We start from the raw sequence: 16,551 nt of genomic DNA, 5'->3' as shown, positions 1-16,551 counted from the left end.
GAGAGAGAGGACAGATGGTTTGAAACAGAGAGAAGAAACAATCAGAAAGATGGGGCTGAGGAGGGGGAGGAGAGGGAGTCGTCTTAAAGAGACAGTACTCACTACCCTTCACCTACATAAGGCCTCTGTGTATCTCCTCTGTCCCCTCTCCTTCACTTTCTCCTCCATGTTGCAATTTGAACAATGTTTTCAGCCTCTCTGTCTTTCTTTGACTCTGGGACAGCAGCTCTTTGTCAACACATTCTTCCCCCAACTTTGTCCTTTTAGTTTAGCTGTCCTTTTTCTTTGTGGCCATCACTGCTAGGTTATTATTATTCCCCAAAAAAATATATACTTAATGACATCCATCCACCCAACTCAAACAATCATGTGTTGCACAAAGTCAGGAAACAAGACAACATACACAAACATCCTCAACTTACAGCTGGTTGACCCGCCAACCATTTCCAGAGTCACAATGAAAATACATTGAGGGGGGGGGGGGGGGGGTTGTTGTACTGTCTTTGTAAGTTAGGTGCTGAAGAACATCAAAACAGACCAACAGTGCTCGTTTATACAAAAAGAAAAGTGCAAAGGGGAGGATTTACTGCAGCTTTTTCACTATCACACGTCTGTCCTTCCTAGGAGACGGATCTGTGTGTCTAAACCTGAGGTTTTCTTCCTTCTGTTTTGCTTGCAAAAAGGTTTTTTTGTCATCTGACTGCGGGTTCTGGGACAGAGGATGCCGTTGTTGAACAGATAGTTAAGCACTTAGGGCTATATAAATAAAAATTAGTTGAACTGAATCTTTGCACAAAGTGAACATTTCAGTTACTCAAGAAACGATAGTTGACAGAAATTAATTCTGTGACCATCTTTCAGGATAGAATATCCCTAAAAATAACAATAATAAGGTTAATTTTATTTTTTTTAAATATAAGTTTAAACAGGAATGTGAGCGTGAATGGTTGTCTGTCTCTACATGTCGGCCCTGCGATAGACTGGCGTCCTGTCCAGGGTGTACCCTGCCTTTGCCCTATGACAGCTGGGATCGGCTCCAGCCCCCCCGTGACCCTAAATACAGGATTAGCAGTAGAAAATGGATGGATGGATGGAAGTTTAAACAGGAGCAATTAGCAATTTAGTTATTGTTAGTTACCTTTTTTGGACCAGTGTCTTTCTGAAAAGTTCAGATATTTTCCACTATAATTTCAAATACAGATAATTAATAATAATTGAAGTTTCTGTGTCATTTTGGCAAAAGTGGCCACCAGTTGAGTATTTTTGCAATAAGCCTACACACAGAACGAATGTTCACACTTCCTCTGACTAAACTCAGACTGCTGCAGCCTCGTTTTCCCTTCACCTCAGCGTGGGAATGTGTATTTCTTGCATTGCATTTTGGTAAGATTTGTCGTTGCAGCTGACACCGACACAAGGCCCGAGCCCGGTGACCCATAGCTCTACAGTAACGTATTAACAGAGTGTTGATTACAGCTCCCTCCTCCTCGGTGCACAAACTGGTCAGTGAACTGTGGCAAAACAAAGATCTTCTATACGAGCTGAAACAACCCACCCCATCCCGAATCTCACAACTGCACCCACTTCTCTCAATTGATGGTTTAATGCAAATGGGGGACACGAAACCAAACCGCAGAATACACTCAGCAGGCCACAGACATGCCGCTAGTCAAACATGCAGCGCGGCAGCAAGCTGTCTAATCAGATTACCAATCAGCTATCGCTCCAAATGGTTCGACCGAGTCTACAAATGCACTTCAGCCGACGTCAAAAAAGTAAGAGACACGTGTATCCGTGTTTCAGTCACTCTCGCCAGTCTGCCTTTATTGATATCGCTCGTTCTCTGCTGGAATGGTGCAGAGAACATGGCAACACGCCAAGAGGGGGGGGAGACAGGGAGGGAAAACAAGAGAGGGATGGACATACTGTACTAGAGAGAGGGGAGAAGAAAACAAGAGACTCTGAAAGTATGAACGGAGAGAGGGAGGGAGAGAGAGAGGATTAAGCTAGAGCATGCGTGTGGGCAAGCGAGCGAAGCAGCGAGGAAGGGAGGAACCATCGCTCCTCTCGTCCTCTCGCCAAGCAAACGCCTCCCTCGCTGCTCGCAGGTGTTGCGGCCAGACGATTGGTCGCACCCCCCTTGCTCCCTCCGCCCACCGTCCCCTCCTCCTCTTCGCCAGCCATGAGAGGAGGGAGACGAACCATGGCGTGCTACTCCTTCTCCGAGCCTCCCTCCCTCTCTCTCTCTGTGAAAGTCCCAGCACACATGCATGATGCATTTAAAGTTGCAGCACACTTGACATATTGCACACAAAGACAAATACGTTTTGTTTTGGGTTTTTTTAACACGACTGCAGCTCTTGGAGTTATAGAGTGGAATAAAATACATTAGTATTGGTTACAAAACGGGCCACAAATACACACTGAATTATGGGAGATATCTAACAGCTGCACCGTGAAAGAATTATGCAACAGACAGAAACTGGAAAGAGGATTTCAAAACAGCGTGAAAAAAAAAACACACTCTAAGAAACCATGACTGCAGATCAGTTCCTTCAAGTGAACAGACACACATATTTGGGAACTGCTGACCGCTGCATTTCAGTCCCGTTTTAACTATTTTTTCTGTGACTAAAGACTGAAATTTCCAGAGCCAAATATTCACCGTGTTACAGTCAAAGTGTGTGCTCAGGCAGCAGATATTAATAAGACAGAATGATTATGAAACCATGCAGATGGCAGCTTTGGACAATTGTGGACATCATCCAGGCTTTACATTTGTATTTTTAAATTCAACGCCGTCTCTTATGTCTTATAATAAAATAACTGTGGTCCAAAACCCCTCGAAAGGCTGTCGAGCGTCTGATCTTCCTGCTCCAAACAACACAGGAGCAACAGTCTCCATCACACCGAACCAGTCAGTGAAGGCAGCATAAGCACAAGAAGTGTGAGGCTCAAATATAACAGACCAAATATCACTCTTTCCACATTCATGATGTGTCTGTTTTTGTGTGCATAATCCAATGATCGTGGACAGGACTTAACGATGTGCACAAATCTTCCACCGCTGCAATGCAAAATACACACTGGAAAAGGAAGTGTGATAACAAACAGGAAATATGTCAGCTGACCTTGTGATGGGTGTGGAGATCAGCAGTGATTTACCTTCGAAGCAGGCTGAAAAACATCTACCACACTAGATCTATGATGAGGAGGTTTGGGGCAACTGGTGGGTTGGCTCCTCTTCACCACAAAAACCAACGACTACAACACACAGCGAACTATCAAGCATTGTGCTCTGCCAAAGCGGATCTGCAGGTGCTTGGTACGTTTCCAGAACAAAGCGGATCGCGAGTTCATTCTTCAAATGGAAAAACTCGATATCTGAAATAACAGCGGGCGGACGGAGATGATCTGAAGACATGAGTGTGACAGTATCTATCAGTCTGTGCTGGGAGTGATGGAGGGAGGACAGGAGGAGGGACTCAGGGAACCATGCTTGATGGATGGCCTGGGAGGTGGGAGGGGCTTCACAGAATAATAAACGTACATTATGAGGCTATAGGGAGAATTGTTACTATGATAATTAAAGCGTGGGACACAGTATTGCGAAACCATCGCATAGTGACATTCAGCAGGCGTCGGGGTTGCTTATTCGGGCACCTTTGATTTACTAATGGTTTATGAAATAAAATGTGTTTTTGTATACATGAGATGCAGATAAAGATTATTTCACAAGGCAGTTTAAGATGAGACAGTTTGAGAGAATATTAGAACCCCAATGCAAAAATAAAAGCTACATATGGTTAGATTTGTCGTAAGTCGGACAGGGCCGTCCCGCTGCACCAGAAGGCGTAGAAGACGAGATGAGCTCTGGCTACGCTAACAGTCGCAGCTACTAAATCAGCTAATGAAGCAGGGAAAACGAGGGGAAGAGGAATTAACCAAACCTGTCCTGCAGCGTGGATGAGCCACGCGGCTCCTCGTTCTAAATATTCTCCCATCGATCAACTTCACATCTCAAGTCACAGAGAGATTAACTGGGTGTCGAACACAACAGATGCAGACGGACGCGGACAGACCACATAGTACCTCCTGTACACGCTAAACTTCTTTAAAAGTACTTTTTCTCTCACACCCGTGTTTTGTTGAGATCCAGCTTTCCTCCCCACACCCCATTGCTTCATGGGTAAACAACAAAGTAATTCAACAATTGTTTCCCCATACATATTTTTTTTCCTTTGGATATTGTTAAAAAGCATTGATTATTACAAGAAATATAGCCGGTTGTATGTGTTCTATGGAGTATATAATGAAGCAGTAAATTATTTTTAGTGGGGTCATGTGACCACAGGGAGGTCAGACTCCCTTTTGTCATAAAACTCCAACGGCATACAAGTGGATTCACTTAGAACTTTGGGATTGCTGCGTTAACACTGATCCCAGATATCAGGCATACGTCCCAGTGTGTGAACACGGAGCTTACATGGATGACAACGTTTACCTTTAAGATGAATGAACACAGGTAGGCAGACTTATGAAGCTTAGCGTGTATTTTTTAGACCATTGTTAATGAGTGGAGCTGCAGCATACAATGTCAATATACCAGGCTTGGTAGATCCTCCTGCAAATAGGGAGCAAACTCTGGAGACGGGCTGCTTCCTAAGTAAGATTCAATTGATTTATTGTTGTATTTCAATCAGCGCATCCCAGAAACAGGCAAACTGCGAACATGGGAGTCATTTCTGGAGGCCCACACATAGAGGACACCCATGCCCATATTTGAGGGGGTGAGAGTCACAGTTCTGCCCTTTGATATAAAGCTGAAGATAACCGTGCCACAATCAACCTAAACACTGGTATAAATCCCTGTTCACAAGGCAGCACAGACACACACAAGCAAACACTAGATCGAGTTCATGTGCGAGCATAACATCAAGCCTGGAAACAGCACGAGAGTTTGGAGGTGAGAGGGTGAAAATAAAGAAGACCAGTTCAGCAGTTATGTTATGGTTGGAATGTCGTGACTGTAGCTATGAATTAAATCTAATGAGGAGACAACTAACTTATTTAAACAACTGCAAATGAAAAACAACCTGTTTAAAATTTTAATTAGATCTGATGGGAAATGGGTGTGAAATACTATACTATAATTTAAAAAGTTAAAATACAAGATATCCTGTTTTTTGCAGACTGGTTAGGATTTTTTTGATTAAATTAAAAATTAAAGGTACACTACAAATGGGAGGTAGCTTACACATTCTTAAGAAGAAGAGGGTTTTAAGTATTTTGGTGAGTGTTACTGCTGTTAGTCTTTTTATACATTTTTCTCTCCAGATGGGATGGCCTGCTCCCTTTGAGCACCCCCCCCCCACACACACACACACACACACACACACACACACACACACACACACACACACACACACACACACACACACACACACACACACACACACACACACACACACACACACACACACACACACACACACACACACACACACACACACACACACACACACACACACACACACACACACACACACACACACACACACACACACACACACACACACACCCCACTGTTGCACTCCTCCCAACTCTTCCTCCTCCTCCACTCCTGCTGACCTCAGCCTGACACAATTTTCAATCAACTTCACGATGAATATTGCGACTGCCCCTGAAATTTAAAACCCCTCCGTCTCCATCTTACAGCAGTCATGTTTGATTCATACAGACACACATGCACAGTTCATACAATATGGTGAGGCCTATGAAGGATTCAGCACAAACACGTAACAGAATAGGCAGAAGGAATTGAACCCTCGAACTTCCCGTCACAGGGCCGCCCCTCCCCCATTCACATAAAGGGTTTGTTCCCTCTGAATACCAGGCCCTCCCTCCCACAAACACACACCACCATTGAGGTTCAGTGAGAAAAAAACTGCACCAGAGCAACTTTATGGCGTTGAAGCTAGATATCAGGGTTGCCAGATTGGGCTGGTTTCTGCCAACTATTTAATTAAGTTGGGTGGGGTATTTTTCCCCACCCAACTTAATTAAAAAGTTGGGGTGCAAGATGAAATTAGGGTTTTTGTTTGCCAACACTTTGAAAATATTGTGACCAATATTGCCAAAAAAAGCTGTCATTATATGGCTAAAAAACAAATACAAAATTCACTGACTTTGAATTTGAGAAATATTTGTATTCAACGCACCCATCTAGCTTGATGTTACTACATCGACATGGGAATTTGTGTAGCCTACAGGTTGTCTGACTGCATTCCCTGAGTGGCGGTAGCTTATTATTTAACTTGGGCTATGATGCAGATATGTGCAAAAGAAAACGGGCTGTAGCCACACAAAGCTTCATAATTGCTTTACACTGTTTTCTGACAAGGTTATCATCCGAGCTGGCTGTTATTTATTTGGGCGGGTTTTAAAGTTTTGATTTGGGCTTCAAACCGGCAATCTGATCTGGCAACAGTGGATTTCACATCATGGTGTCATTTAAACAAATACTAGGGCAGCCAGAGAGCCACTAAGACACACACACACACTATGTGATTAAAAGGAAAACAAAAAGAGATTCAATTATATAAAACAGGTTGTTATAGGAGAAAACGTTTTCCCCATTAATCACCTTATTTTGTCTTCATTTTTCTAATGTTCTCTTGCGGTCTTTTAATCTGTATTTAATTTCCCCCAACTTCTTATTTAAATTTTGAGTTTTATTATATTCTATACCTATGGGGCAGAAAAGGGGACTTTGGGTCAACTCCTGTTGTTTTTAAAGTCGATCCACCATATTGTGACGTATTTGGGGGTGAAACCGGATAGGAAGGCGGGACATAATGTGAGGAGGAATTTGATTTGACGTGGAAAAAATTAGCACACGTCTTTGCCACTAAAAGTTGCAGATTGATTCATGGATAGATGTGATATTTTTGTATGGAATTGGTAGGTATTAGCTTATGCATCATATTTTGTTTTACATGAGGAATAAAACATTGGATTTAAATATATAAATAAAATATGTTTTGGTATTTTCTTTCCAGCATATATAGTTCAACAATGGCAGAGGATGTGACCTAAACATGTTTTTTAAAAAGCCATTTTTAAATTTCACCTCAAAATGAAATGTGCCTTATAAAAAACATTTTTTAAACCATGTAAAGACGTGTTAAAAGTTATTTAATTAACGCACCAGCCCTGTTGTTTTACAACTGGTTCTTTCTGAACATTGACTAAATTATCTTTTATATTCCTGATGACTCAAACGCCACACAAACTCGCGTGGATACTGACGCTCAGCAGATGTTTGACATCAATATTTAAACACGATGATTTGAGAGATAATTTGGCTCTAGCTGGGCTGAATAGATGAACGGCCATTTTAAAACAAAAAATGAGGGCTTCCTAAAAAAATGAACAGTGCAGTTTCGCTGCGTTCGTTTAAATACTGAATAAACAAAAAAAGTTGGACGAGGCCAGCTGTGCTCCAACAGGGTGAGTCGGGCGGACTAACGCACGCAGCGGAGGAAGAAAAAAACCGAGCAGCAGCCTGCACAGTTCTGCTTCATTCAGAGCTTCGCCATTTTGCCCTCACCGCCTGACGTGGAGTGACTCCTCTCTGCGTGGATGCACCACGTGTCATGGAGCCACGGAAGGCCCCGGCTCGCCCACCGTTGGTCCCCTTCTCTCACAAACCACATTACACCTTTACGGCTCGTTCAAGGTTTATCTCGGTGCGAATCTGCGACACGAGCGCAATGATCTAGCGAGCCGCTTGTGATGAGAAGGAAGAAGCAGCCCGCTGCCATGTTGGTTTCCTTCACACGGCGAGTGACCCGTGTGAAGGTTGACAACCAACATCTTCACACAATGAGTCTACACAAACACCACACTGCTGGGATTCGCTTTTCTTACGCCGCAGCCATGTCGCAACGTTTCTTCAGGTTTGCTGTCGTGGCGCGTGCCAAAAAAACTGCTCAAATTCAAATATTTGGCCACGTTCGCGCAAAATCACGCGCACACTGGTTAGACGATATGTCCCAAAAATATATTTAAAGACAACAATGAACTAATGTGATATAATCTACATCTACTGGCCTTTTTCGTATTAATGCCACACATACATGCATACATAAGCCAGTGCGCGCGCACACGTGTGGCCAAATGGCGGAACATGGAGATCTGTGCTCACTGCTCACCTCGTATCTGTGCCAAAGGTTACAGCCATGAATGATGGTCTATAGGCGAATTCCATAATAGTGTTTAAAGCAGGTCAAGTCTGGCTCTCAGCACAGAGCAGCTGATCTAGTGGAGCCCAGTGTATCCCTCGGACCGAGCAAATTACAAGCTACAGGTTAATTTGCGTTGGAATCACCACAAATCAAATGGCTCTTCTTTTTTTAAATGTGCATGTATTAACACCACTGACCCACTTTAATATCACAGCTGTCTGTAAGGCTCAAAATAATATTGAAAATATTAGAAGTCTTAGCCATGACATTTCAAAATACACAGCTGTGTTTTTACCAGAAAGTAATGACATTCAGCAGAGCAATCATGCTCAATTCATTCAACATTATAATTATATTAGAATTATTTAACCCGTTAACTTATATACACGTCAACATTTCGTTTGGCTATAAATAGATATATTTTTAGCAAGCCAAAAATAAATAACGTAATTTCAGGTTGCATTCACGTGAATCCGTCACAACGAAATCCGCTCTTTAAATTTTTTGCAGATAATGTATGCACACATAGTCACACGCACACAATGCAGAATTTTGGCCCCCACAAAAAAAGAAAACACTACAGGAAGGAAATCATTTTTGTGCAAAATGTTCACTCAGAGAAAATCAAGAGTTTGAAAAACCATACAATAAAATAAAAAACAAGACGACACTCATTCTCCAAATGTAGGCTAAATGTTAGTATTTCAAAATAAAAGTGGAGCTATGTGTAAGACTTGGCCTGTGGTTATAAGGCTATTTACAGCTTATATGTGATGTCTTTGTTAAGAATATTATCTTCTGTGGCTTCACTCATCACTCAACCAACACCAGCATTTTCAAATAAAGAGGAAAAACAAATTAATCGTCACCTACTAGCACGGCAGCTAGTTAGCCTGCTAACGCTACTGTGACACTTAGTAGCTCACAGCAATGGCCGACAAAGTTGAGGCTACACACTCACGACCCCCAAAAGACAAGAAAAACAACCAAAACGAGCTGAACTAGAAGCACAAGCCCACCACCACAAGGTCCACATGACTTTAAGGACACGAAGACTCCTGGGAATATTTCAAAAACATCACTTAATTGCAAATTCACCTGATACAACGTTGTAGTCAGTTATGACTCCATGAAAGAAAGGCTTGGTGAAAGGTGATGCAACACATGAAAAGGTCTTGGAGAGGAGGGGGGGTAGTACTGAAACACTGTTTACCTTTGCTTCTTAGGGACGGAGTGCTCGACCTCAATACGTTTCCCCTGAAGTTCCACTTTGCCTGGAAAAGACAAAATACAAACACAAGTTTGGGCTATTTTTTAAACTGGGGTTCATAACACACTGTGGCTACATGCTAACTGTTTACTAGCTACAGCGGGCCTAATGCTGCATTCAGGGTACTCAGCTAAAGTGGAATCTAACTTGATCAAACAAGCGGCTTTTAAAGTGCTTAAGAACATTTTAAAAAGAAAGCTGAGGAGAGGGCGAGAAGGTCAGAGGGCCCAAAACACGACTTTAAAAAAAGTCATGGAATAAGTGAATTGTGCAGGCACGTCACTTCTATCCCAAAATGAATACCGTTACCTCCGCAGATGCGATATGACAACCATACGGATGTTAATTCCCCCGTGTGTTTGATTTAAAGTCCGCATGGCGTGTGTGCACTTTGGGGTAGTTGGTGTTTCGTGTGAGAAGGAGAGAGGAGCTGACATGGCGACCTTGCCTCCTCACGTTACACATAATGTAGGGAAATCGAGAGAAATAAGTATGGAGGCGCAGTGAATCAGAGCTTCAGAATATCTCTGATATCACTTTGGATTCTTGGTGGTCGCGAGGCCCGATTTGGTAAGGAGCCCGACACAGTAAGTCCCCCCCCCCCCCATCTTTGTCATAGTGGACTGCCGGCTTAAAGGGGGAGGGGAGGCAGCGAGGCTTCGTACTATATCACAAGGGAGTAACGTTGCTGGGCGTGCAGCGCATCAAAATGCCACTCACGCGCGCGAGCCCTAATCATGACGGGATTGTATGTCATTTCGCGTGTTAAATAGCAAGCGTCGCGAGCTTTGCGGTACGGCAAGGGTATAGCTTTAGGCTACGCTTACTAACGTTACGCGCGTCCCTCCCCTCCAAAAGTTGAATGGCTCCCCTGGGCGTGTGTCTCTCCACACGCCATTAAGCTCGCATCAATAAAATAACGGTGTGAATGTATTTTTATCCGGCGGAGAGTGGAGCCGGGCGCACCGCTAAAGGTGTGCACGCAGCGGTCCACCGCTCCCTTTCACAATGAATTAAAAGGTGGAGGAGCGTCTGTGGTGGTCCCGAGTCCACCTTAAACTCACCAGAAAACGTCTCGATAGCCTTCATGGCCCACTGGTCGTCCGGACAATCCACGAACGCGTAGCCGGTTTTCATCAGGAACTGTCCGGAGTAAGGGATCTTGTGCTCGTCAAAGGTTTTCCCTAAGTCCTCGGCGGTCACGCTGTCGCCTAGATTCCCAATGTATAGCTTATGCATGGTGGCAATTGTTTCTCCAAGTCCACCTCCAAAAGAAGCCCAGAATAACTCAAATCGAAGCCAGCAAAAAAAAAAGTTTCTGTCCTGAATTAGCTAATGGCGCAACAAGATATTGTCACACTTGCCACATTAACTGAAAGTATAAATCACACTAGAGACCAAGACTATATTTAAAAAAAACAAACCAAAAAACAAATTCTCCGCTACAAAAAAAAATTGTAAAAAAAAAAAAAAAAAGGCAATTTCTCTGTAAATCCAGTTGAGTAAGTGGAGCAGGAGAAGACTTGCAGCCTCCGGCAGACGAGTGAAGCAGCAGCCGAGTCGCCTCTCTAGCGCACAGTGGAGGAGGTGGGTTGAACTGGGTGGGTTTGGTGATGGTCTATGGTGGATGAGTGGGAAAAACTATGGCGGGATCAGGTCGGCAAAATGTTTTCCTCTCTCTCTCTCTCTCCCCCTCTCTCTCTCTCTCTGGTTCTCCAGCCTCTTTCAGCGATCCGCCTGCTGCCGGTAGAGGGGTGACGCCGCCCCTTCACCGACTCCAATTCACGTTTTTTTTTTTTTGCAAAGAGGAAACCACGTGGTGTATTTGGAGTAGGTTAGGGAGAGGAGGGGGCATCCCCTTCTCATCCGAGGGTTTTCACCAGATGAGCGCGGGCGTGTGTGTGTATGCGAGTGCGCGCACAAGCCGAGCCCCCTTAACTCTCGCGCCGTTCTCTCTACTGTAAATGCGCGCGTGCTGCAAGGTTGTGCTTTGAAGCAACGCGACGTGGCCGTGTGAGAGTGATGCTACGAGGCTACGGGGAGGCAGGGCTCGGAATTGGACGCTAAAAGGGGGGTATTGCTTTAGCTGAGTGGAAATGTGAAGGCCGCGGGTGGGAAACCGGTCCACATTTCAATAACAAGGCACCGCCTGCTAATTCAACCCAGCACTTCTCCGCCAGTCCCACCCTCTGAGTATGATGCGTGGTGAAGAAGTTACATAAATGACCTATGGTGAACCTCTGGCTGTTTGGAGCGAGGGGAACAAAAGGTCCGGGGCCCCCGGGTTTTCCCCCTCAGGGGCCGCGAGGGTTTCTACCACTGGAACCTGCGGAAACCTCCTCCTCACTTTGACCCCTCTTTATCTGAAACAATGTAGCAGATATGGCGGCGGGACTTTGTTGTTGTAGCGAGGCGGGCATAGCTCTTAGCGCTAAGCTAACCCCTCCACCCCCTTGAAGACACTGTTGATAAAATGGTCGTGTTTTAGTTTTACTCGGCGAGGCCATGGCGTCCAACGGAAGCCCAAAAATGCTCGTTAGCCTCGGTTTCATCCGGTTAACCACAATTCTCTGTGAGCGGCGCAGAGGAAATTACAATATGGCGCAGTTGGGCCACAGTACTACACACGCACATTTACACGCACACATACATACAGTAGCGCCCCTCTGCGTGGATGGACTCCTCAAAATGGAGGTAGTTAGCCTATACTGTTGCACAGGCCTGTTAATGCCCACCCCACCACACACACACACAAGCAGAGTTGGTTCACTTTTTTGGCGACGTGCGCGTGAGCCTATCTCGCGCTCTCCCGTGTTGGTATATACATTGCGACGAGTCGTGGAGTTTTACAAGGCTCTTCTGTTCAGACTTTGTAACCAAACTGTACACGCCCGGAGGCGACGTGGCACCCTCACGCGCCTGCTCGGTCAGAAAATGGCTCCTGTGAACAAAATGGATCCAGACGGCTCGTACAGTAACCTTTACCTCATCATGGGATGCTTAAAAAACGATGTTGTTACAAAATCACACCTTTTCACCTGCATGGAGCACGTGTTCATGTGTGTGTATTTATGGCTTTTCTGGGTTGACTTGTTACATCAATCTATGAATGCTCTTTACTCAAGAGTGTTTTCTGCAAATTAAAAAATACATGTGTGTGTGTGTGTGTGTGTGTGTGTGTGTGTGTGTGTGTGTGTGTAAAGTCACATTTCATAAGCAAGGCATTTGCTGGCTTATATTGACTTTAATGTTTAAATGTTTATTTTTACTCATTACTAATGCACCTGTTTACTTTACATAAAGTATTTATTCTCACCAAACACTTTTAGAATTATGTTCTATTTGGTTCTGAGTGAAAATTCTCATTTTTGGATTTTTTTTTTTGGGGGGGGGGGGGGGCATAATAATAGACAATAATATTGACACATATTCATCACAGCAACATCTTCAGCCTGAATACAGAGTCATACTGTAACTATGCAGTCATTGCACCATCAGGGCAGTTCAATAACACTTCTTTTCAAGGTTAAGACTCAATACGTTCTTGCATTCTTGCTAAAAACGCTCATTCAGGGGCAGCATCAGTTTTGATTGGCTTGCTCTAAAGCCCCCCTCACTGCTACAGCTCTTTGAGAACATGCACATGAAGGGTTTTTTTCCTTGTCCTGAGATGGCTTGAACCCCTCTTTCGCCGAACACACACACACAAACACACACACACACTGGTCTGAGGTCACAGGCTGGGGGCCTCCAAGAGTAAAAATACACACATAGGATGCTAAATATTTTGAGCATGCGTGACAGTTTTCATGTGTTATGGCAAAACAAAACAATAGCTGTAATGTAAACAGTAGAAATAATGGCCGAATAGGAATTGTCCCCCCAAAAATAAAATAATAATTATAAAAATGTGCCTTAAGCTGACAGATGTCTGTTGCTCATTACATGGATTCCATGCGCTTTCCAGTAATACACAATATTATGTTTCCCCAATAAATAATCAGAGATCACTCACTGCACCAGAAATAAATTCAGTCATTAAGTCGCAGAGACGTTTTCTTGAACTCCTCTGCTCTTGGTGAACATTATATATATCTGGGATTAAATCAGGAATCCTTCATCATGATATGAGGAAAATACATTTTCCCACACAGGCTAGTGGATCTTTAAAAAGATCTGCGAGGTAAAATCATTGTTTCTGTCGATGGAGCCTGGTGACTTTACGGAGCGCATATAACAGCTGTTTCATTGAACCGAACTAGAGTTCTCTGACGATTGGTGAGTTAAAGTGACTGTTATCTGGAGTCTGGTGGCTTCGAGGAGAGAATATTAATTGTTTTGAATGTGACTAAATCATAATAATTGTTTATTTTATTAATTATATATTCACTTAAACAAGCACCGATGTACTGATGAATGTGTTAAGCTGCATTTGAACGTTGTAGCTGGCCGAGGTGGAGAGAATCTATTCAGAAAATTGAAAATGACTGCCCCAATTTCCAAAACAATCCAAAACGATGCCTTCAAATGTCTTGTTTTGTTCAAGACAAGGAAAAGTAACACATTTAAGAAGCTGGAACCATCAAACGTTTCTGCTTTAAAGTGACAAACGATGACAGCAATCGGTTATCGCATCAACAAATTCAGCGGTGGATCATATCTGTCTGAAAGTAAATCATCACCTCTGAGGTGTAGTGCAGTAGGAGGTACCGTAACATGGAAATACTCCAGAGAAGTGCAAGTCCCTATACGTAAATATGCATGGCTCCATTCCACCACCGCACACTTCCTAAACTCAGCCACTAATGTCAGATCCTGTCAACAGGAGTCTGTGTGTGTGTGTGTGTGTGTGTGTGTGTGTGTGTGTGTGTGTGTGTGTGTGTGTGTGTGTGTGTGTGTGTGTGTGTGTGTGTTTTGGGGGAGGGGTGTATAGGTCAAAGGGCTATGGAGAAACCGGGTGGTGAATTGGGCGGGAATGCAGAGGGAGGAGACTAACTGCCTCGGGGAAATGCAAATGCTTTAATGTTCTTTTTTCTTCTTCATTGTCTTCATGTCCTCCACCTGAGATGGAGTATCATGCAGTATAATATACTATATAGTAGTGTAATATACTATATAGTAGTATAATATACTTTAAAAGGACTGCTGTCTGTTTGAAATGTACTATGATGAGGTAATACGGAATACGATTGCCTTCTAGGACTCAACCGTTGCCGCTGACAACCATTTTGGGGAAGTTGGGCAACCAATTCTCGGTCTTACGTTGCCATTAGTTGCTGTTTAAGCTGCTGTTTAAAAAAACCAGGACAGCAAACAGATCATTTATAATATTTGTTGATTTGTAGTGCCGGCTGAGTGACATCCAATCACATTTGTCGTTCATTTGTTGGAGAGCTGAGGCATGAAGGGAAATGTAGTTAAAGCCTAAAAGCCTTCTAGGTTGGGGAAAGTTAGAACAGAAAGGTGAGGGGGAATGTGGATTCGTCTTTAGTCATTTTTTTCGACCGCGGCCCGGCAGGTAGACAGCCACCTTCCTGCAGAGCTGGCGAGGAACGGTCCTCATTAGGCGGCCTGTAACGACGAGGCTGCTGAGGCAGGAACGCGTCGCTCGCAGTCGAGAAGAAAAGCCCTTGTTCAAAACCAAATAATGAGATCCAGTCATGATTTTTCCACAAGCCAACGAGAGCATTTAACAATACATTTCCAATTTTAATACATAATGCGAAGCATAAAAAGTATTTTGTGGCGCCCGTGCCAACAGTAAAGAGGCTACTTAAAATAATAGCGTGTGATAAAACTCTGTATTCATGGCGTTTTCATCATGTGAATATGAGTTCCTTTAATGAAGTGTGATCTCATTACAGTCCCCCCCCCCCCCCCATTCAAACCTCTCCAGGAATATTTTTGCTATAAGAAGAACAGAAACAGGATGTCTGCTGCCGGACTAATACGTACTAATACGATCCACCATCAGTGTGTAGCTGGGTTGTAGTCCAGATCCATTAAGGTTGCAGCTCGGGTTGCCCTTCTGGTGCTTATGTGTGCCAGATCCACCCGTCGCTCCTCTACAGTCCAAATATGGTCACTTCCTTCACGGGTTGTAAAAATCCAAGATGGTGACGGCCAAAATGCTGAACACAAGGCTTTAAAACCGTAGCCCACAAACCAATGGGTGATGTCACCATGACAACATACTGTTAAAAGTATATACTTCATCGCACTTAAAAAACACTCATATCAACCTTTCGTCTGCAGCCTGCTCCATTGGTTAAGTTGTAAAGCCCGCCTCCTGCCGGATCTGATTGGATTCCAGGGCCAGACGTGACATTGGCAAGCTCAAAAAACGCGTCTGTGTATTATTATTTTATTTATGAGTGTGTAGGTTTGAGCCCGGGGCGAGTGCTAACAGAGAAAACAGACAGATTTCACTGAAAGCTGATCAAATTCTGATCAAAGTCTCAAATATGTAACTCTAATAAACGCTCCATTCTTCTACTGATCTCATTCATTCAAATGGGTTTTAAATATAAACATCGTTAACCACAAATAAACAACATCTACTTTTAAGAACACAGACAGAATTTCATAAAAGTCTACTCTGGTAAATATAGTAATGCTACATTCAAACGTGTGGTGATGAAGATCATGTGATATGACAGCTTCAGAACAGCCACTTAATCGATCTTGAACTTTTCAAATTCACCTCGATTATAAATCTTAATTCAATTTCGACACACCTGTTTATTTGTTTGTTTGTTTGTTTGTTTCCAGAGCTTTAAAATCATGCAACCATGGGAAAATTAGTAAGTGGACCTTGAGTTTAGATTTGTTTTGTGTTTTCTCTCCCAAACATGGAAAAACATGGAGTATGAAAACTAAAATGCTTTTGAGTCAGACAGTGTGAAGTCATTTTTTTCACGTCTTCATCACCAAATTAAAAAATACATATATTTAAATATATAAAAATATATTGATCAATAAATTTAAATATCTGATATCTGAAAGCATGGAAAGCATAACAACTTAATATAT

General features: G+C 43.3%; 1 protein-coding gene across 1 annotated transcript in view; it reads right to left on the bottom strand.

Annotated features, from left to right (window-relative positions):
* igf2bp1 (insulin-like growth factor 2 mRNA binding protein 1) overlaps window positions 1-10,866 on the bottom strand; it is a 44,481-nt gene extending 33,615 nt beyond the window's left edge. Inside the window, exons 1-2 of the mRNA XM_084037949.1 lie at window positions 10,584-10,866; window positions 9,463-9,523 (exon numbers count right to left, since the gene is read on the bottom strand). Coding sequence (XP_083894075.1) covers window positions 9,463-9,523; window positions 10,584-10,758 — 236 coding nt within the window. The 5' untranslated portion in view covers window positions 10,759-10,866. The remainder of the gene's footprint in view (window positions 1-9,462; window positions 9,524-10,583) is intronic.
* Window positions 10,867-16,551: the final 5,685 nt, after the last annotated feature.

Source organism: Eutrigla gurnardus (genome assembly GCF_963514095.1).
Source record: "Eutrigla gurnardus genome assembly, chromosome: 20".
In the NCBI taxonomy this organism is placed as follows: domain Eukaryota; kingdom Metazoa; phylum Chordata; class Actinopteri; order Perciformes; family Triglidae; genus Eutrigla; species Eutrigla gurnardus.
Note: the sequence above shows the minus strand (reverse complement) of the source record. Positions and strands in the feature narration are given on the sequence as shown.